This window comes from Eretmochelys imbricata, chromosome 2 (assembly GCF_965152235.1).
Source record: "Eretmochelys imbricata isolate rEreImb1 chromosome 2, rEreImb1.hap1, whole genome shotgun sequence".
NCBI classification, from domain to species: Eukaryota; Metazoa; Chordata; order Testudines; family Cheloniidae; genus Eretmochelys; species Eretmochelys imbricata.
In genome coordinates, this window is record NC_135573.1 from 61088917 (window position 1) to 61094916 (window position 6000).

General features: G+C 41.0%; 1 protein-coding gene across 1 annotated transcript in view; it reads left to right on the forward strand.

Annotated features, from left to right (window-relative positions):
• The window catches only part of PPP1R42 (protein phosphatase 1 regulatory subunit 42), a 75752-nt gene extending 70289 nt beyond the window's left edge, over positions 1 to 5463 (forward strand). The window contains exon 8 of the mRNA XM_077810178.1: positions 5122 to 5463. Within this exon, the coding sequence (XP_077666304.1) occupies positions 5122 to 5206 (85 nt within the window). The 3' untranslated portion in view covers positions 5207 to 5463. The remainder of the gene's footprint in view (positions 1 to 5121) is intronic.
• The last annotated feature ends 537 nt before the right edge of the window (positions 5464 to 6000 follow it).

Genomic DNA, 6000 nt, shown 5'->3' on the forward strand with positions numbered 1-6000 from the left:
ACATGGGTTGCTTCGCACTGATCTATGATTAGGAAGCCCCCTCCTGAATGCTTTGTACACCACCTTACTCAAGATGGGCTTTTTGGTCAGCCAGAATGGTCAGCGAACTACAAGCTCTCATGGCCAACTCTCCTTTTACAACATTCCACAGAGATAAGACAGTATTGAGACCTCATCCTAAATTTAGTCCCAGAGTTGTTTCAGACTTTCATTTTAATCAATCTTTTAATCTCCCCAATTTCCAAACCCAGACTTCTCCCCGGGGGATAAGAATCTTCATACTTTAGATATTTCCAGGGCCTTGCTATAGTACCTGAATAGGACAAAGCCCGTTAGACAATCCCTCCATCTTTTTGTTTCCAAAAGTAGCACTTCTAAAACACAAGCCATTTCTTCTCGGAGAATATCTAAATAGTTTACCCAGTATATTGCAATCTGTTATCATAGGCTGATATATCTCTTCTTCTCAATATCAAAGTTCATTTGACTAGCACTCAGACTGCCTCATTTTCATGCTTCAGAAATATCCCCATATCTGAGTTCTGCAAGGCGGCCACTTTGAGTATTCCCTTCACTTTTATTAAATATTATGCCCTTGACCTGACCTCAAGATCAGTGCCAAATTTGAGAGAGCAATGCTAAAACACTATTTAGTTAGTGTCAGCTAGGACTCTTCAATCCCACCTTCCAGATGGGGCCCTGCTTGTCAGTCACTTAGTGTGGGAGCCACATGTACAAATACTCAAAGAAAAAAAATCATACTTAGCTTGCAGTAACAGTCCTTCTGCTAAATGCTTTGTCAATGTGGATCCCACACACTGCCTTCCATCCCTGCTTTTTTTGAGTTTTCCTTAAACTGAGATTCTGAATTAGTGAGGGAACTGAGCTCTCGCTGTGGGTGCTCTACCCTTTATGCCATTGGTTGTGGAGAGGTGAGGATGTGCAGGATGCAGGCGTGTCTCAACAGATACTGCTATTCCGAGATTCTGATCTTGTGCATGGATATCTAAAATAGGATCCACATGGACAAAACATCTTGAAGAACCATAATTACTGTATGGTAAGTAACAGCTTTTCTCTAAAATGTTTCTAGTGTATGTAATTGGACATGTCCATTACCAAATATTTTGCAAGTGAACATGTGATGTGTGTGTGTGTGTGTGTGTGTGTGTGTGTGTGTATATAGTGGAATTTGATCAGCTGAGTGCATATTTCAATGAACTCCACGGCTTGTTTCTAGAATGTAATATAAATTTATTTTAATAGTGAGTAAGAATTGTATAGCTGTAAAGTGCTCTGAGTTCAGATGCATTATAAATGTTTTTTATAAAAGTAAGTTAAAATACTATCAGCTTCTGAGCACACCATGTGTTGTCCTTCAAGCTCTGATCTTTGGTGACATTGCTGCTTCAACTTTCTGATGCAGCAGGCTACATTAGCAAGGGAGCTAAGTGTCTGTGCTGAGACGGCACTTCAGTGCTGGTGCCCTGGTTCACCCAGGATTTGAGGTACCAGTGCCATAGGTAGCTGAGTGGCTCTGCCAAGGTATTGTTCTTGAAGGGCGACCAGGCAACAGCACCAGGCAAGTTACCTGTCTGCACTGAAAAAAAAAAAAACGAGGAGTACTTGTGGCACCTTAGAGACTAACAAATTTATTTGGGCATAAGCTTTCGTGGGCTAAAACCCACTTCATCGGATGCATACAGTGGAAAATACAGTAGGAAGATATATATATACACACACAGAGAACATGAAAAAAATGGATGTTGCCATACCAACTGTAACAAGACCAATTAATTAAAGTGTGCTATTATCAGCAGGAGAAAAAAAACTTTTTGTAGTGATAATCAGGGTGGCCCATTTCAAACAGTTGACAAGAAGGTATGAATAACAGTAAGGGGGGGGAAGTAGTTTTTACTTTGTGTAATGACCCATCCACTCCCAATCTTTATTCAAGCCTAATTTAATGGTGTCCAGTTTCAAATTAATTCCAATTCTGCAGTTTCTCGTTGGAGTCTGTTTCTGAAGTTTTTTTTGTTGGAGAGTTGTGACTTTTAGGTCTGAAATTGAGTGACCAGGGAGGTTGAAGTGTTCTCCGACTGGTTTTTGAATGTTATAATTCTTGATGTCTGATTTGTGTCCATTTATTCTGTTGTGTAGAGATTTTCTGGTTTGGCCAATGTACATGGCAGAGGGGCATTGTTGGCACATGATGGCATGTATCACATTGGTAGATGTGCAAGTGAATGAGCCTCTTATGATGTGCCTGATGTGATTAGGTCCTATGATGGTGTCCCTTGAATAGATATGTGGACAGAGTTGGCAACAGGCTTTGTTGCAAGGATAGCTTCCTTGGTTAGTGTGTTTGTTTTGTGGTTGCTGGAGAGTATTTGCTTCAGGTTGGGGGGCTGTCTAAACGAGCAATGGCCTGTCTCCCAAGATCTGTGAGAGTGAGGGATCATCCTTCAGGATAGGTTGAGGATCCTCGATGATGTGTTGGAGAGGTTTTAGTTGGGGGCTGAAGGTGATGGCTAGTGACGTTCTGTTAGTTTCTTTGTTGGGTCTGTCCTGTAGTAGATGACATCTGGGTATTCTTCTGGCTCTGTCAATCTGTTACTTCACTTCAGCAGGTGGGTATTGTAGTTTTAAGAACGCTTGATAGAGATCTTGTAGGTGTTTGTCTGAGGGATTGGAGCAAATGTGGTTGTATTTTAGAGCTTGGCTGTAGACAATGGATCATGTGATGTGGTCTGGATGAAAGCTTGAGGCATGTAGGTAAGTATAGTGGTCAGTAGGTTTCCAGTATAGGGTTTCCAGTATAGTATAGGGTGGTGTTTATGTGGCCATCGCTTATTAGCACTGTAGTGTCCAGGAAGTGGATCTCTTGTGTGGACTGCTCTACGCTGAGGTTGATGGTGGTATGGAAATTGTTGAAATCCTGGTGGAATTCCTCAAGGGCTTCTTTTCCATGGGTCTAGATGATGAAGATGTCATCAGTGTAGCGAAAGTAGAGTAGGGGCATTCGGGGACAAGAGCTGAGGAAGCGTTGTTCTAGGTCAGCCATAAAAATGTTGGCTTACTGTGGGGCCATGCGAGTACCCATAGCAGTGCAGCTGACGTGAAGGTATAAATTGTCCCCAAATGTGAAACAGTTGTGGGTGAGGACAAAGTCACAAAGTTCAGCCACCAGGTTTGCCATGACATTATCGAGGATACTGTTCCTGACATCTTGTAGTCCATCTTTGTGTGGAATGTTGGTATAGAGGGCTTCTACATCCATAGTGGCCAGGATGATGTTTTCTGGAAGATCACCAATGGATTGTAGTTTCCTCAGGAAGTCAGTGGTGTCTCGAAGATAGCTAGGAGTGCTGGTAGTGTAGGACCTGAGGAGAGAGTCTACACAGCCAGACAATCCTGCTGTCAGGGTGCCAATGCCTGAGGTGATGGGGCATCCAGGATTTCCAGGTTTATGGATCTTGGGTAGCAGATAGAATACTCCTGGTCATGGTTCTAGGGGGGGTCTGTGCAGATTTGTTCCTGTGCTTTTTCAGGGAGTTTCTTGAGCAAATGGTGTAGTTTCTTTTGGTAACCCTCAGTGGGATCAGAGGGTAATGGCCTGTAGAATGTGGTGTTAGAGAGCTGCCTAGCAGCCTCTCGTTCATATTCCGACCTATTCATGATGGCGACAGCACCTCCTTTGTCAGCCCTTTTGATTATGATGTCAGAGTTGTTCCTGAGGCTGTGGATGGCGTTGTGTTCTGCACGGCTGAGGTTATGGGGCAAGTGATGCTGCTTTTCCATAATTTCATCCTGTGCACGTCAGCAGAAGCACTCTATGTAGAAGTCCAGTCTGTTGTTTTGACCTTCAGGAGGAGTCCACGCAGAATCCTTCTTTTTGTAGTGTTGGTAGGAAGGTTTCTGTGGATTAGTGTGCTGTTCAGAGGTGTGTTGGAAATATTCCTTGAGTCAGAGACATCAAAAGTAGGATTCCAGGTCACCGCAGAATTGTATCATGTTCGTGGGGGTGGAGGAGCAGAAGGAGAGGCTCCGAGATAGGACAGGCTCTTCTGCCTAGCTAAGAGTATAGCTGGATAGATTAACAATATTGTTGGGTGAGTTAAGGGAACCACAATTGTGGCCCCTTGTGGCATGTAGTAGTTTAGATAGTTTAGTGTCCTTTTTCCTTTGTAGAGAAGCAAAGTGTATGTTGTATATGGCTTGTCTAGTTTTTGTAAAGTCCAGCCACGAGGAAGTTTGTGTGGAAGGTTGGCTTTTTATGAGAGTATCCAGTTTAGACAGCTCATTCTTAATCTTTCCCTGTTTGCTGTATAGGATGTTGATCAAGTGGTTCCGCAGTTTCTTTGAGAGTGTGTGGCACAAATCTCTCAGCATAGTCTGTGTGGTATGTAGATTGTAATGGATTTTTTACCTTCAGTCCGCTTTAACCATCCATACAATACACCAGCATGAATGTGCATGAACAAAATTCAGTTATGCAATCTCTGCATAAAAATTAATACCAAATTTAGATCAATCACTAACAAAATTCATTGACATGAGTTTTCCTAAACATTACTGAGAAACAGATCTTGCAGCTATTTTTAATCTGATACTATATTTCATTTGGATACATGGATACAAAACCATGCACAGAACTTTGTATAATACAATTATGAAAGCTACACCAATCCTGTAATACGTGATAAAATAACCAATAACTGTAGTCAGAGTTCAGGGTTGCTTATTGGTTGTTCAGGATGATTGTACATATATGCGAGCTATCAGTGTTAGAAGGGAGATAGTCTGTGGTTCATAAGGGGAACTGATAAAATGAGTTGCAGAAAAGATTTTGAATGACGTAACTGTTTATTTCCTTGCTTTTTTTTTTTTATGTTTTGCCTTGGTGAGCTCTGCAGTCTAGCAAGCTTAACTCAGAGTTAAAGAACTTTTTTGTGGGGGATTGATATATAAATGCACATTAGCACATGCTGTGTGTGGGGCTGGGGGCATACATTCAGGGACAATGAATGGTAAATGTTAAATGTGATTTTGACCAACACATTTGACTTTATTAGAAAAAATGTGATTGTGCTTAACAGTATGTTTTTATTTTGGTAACAGTCACCTGACCTTGAAAGAATCTCAGAGTTCACTGCCAATAAAAGATCTATTGGAACCTCATCTCCTCAGTCAGATACCCCTGTAACCAGAGGCTGCAGAGACAACTACATCTTTGTTCACTTAATTCTCAACAGAATTTATTGCAACATCATAATTTGAGTATATCAGATCCAGTGATGAAATGATCCAAGCAAGAGCCGAATATTTTAATTCAGAAAACACTAAAGAATAGTTTGTACAAGAAGATTTTCCTTTTTTGCTCACACAGGAGAGTGTCACCACTATTTTCATAATATGTGTGGATGCATTAATTTATGCTTATTTTATGGTAATATCTTCTGAATAAAAGGCTTTTAGTTTGGTGATAGTTTCATTTATATGAGAGAAATGCTATAACTACCAATTATATAGATTTTGCTTCCATTAAAACCTGAAAATTATTAAGAGGTATTCAAATACAAATTTACATGGATAATCTTGACAATTTTCAGTCTGTTTTGAACTTATTTTGGGGGGAAATATTTGTTAAGATGTTTGTGTTGAGGCAACTCAATTATGTCAATTCCAGTCAATCTGCTTTCAAGCCTGGGCACAGTATAGGAACTGCAGTAGTTGCATCGATCGACCTCCGGGCAGTAAATGAAGACCAAGTGTCCATGCTGATTTTTCTTAGATCTATCAGCAGTCTCTGATAACACTGATCCTAAAATTTTGTGTAAATGATTGTGGTCCTGAACAACCTAGTTAAGACTGCTCTGAGGAGCTCCCTCTTCTAACAACAACAAACAACAACAACAACAAAAGTCAGAGCTGGGCAATTACTCACCTTGCCTTAGGGCTCTCTCTCAGTGAAGTACCACAGGATTCCATCTTATCACC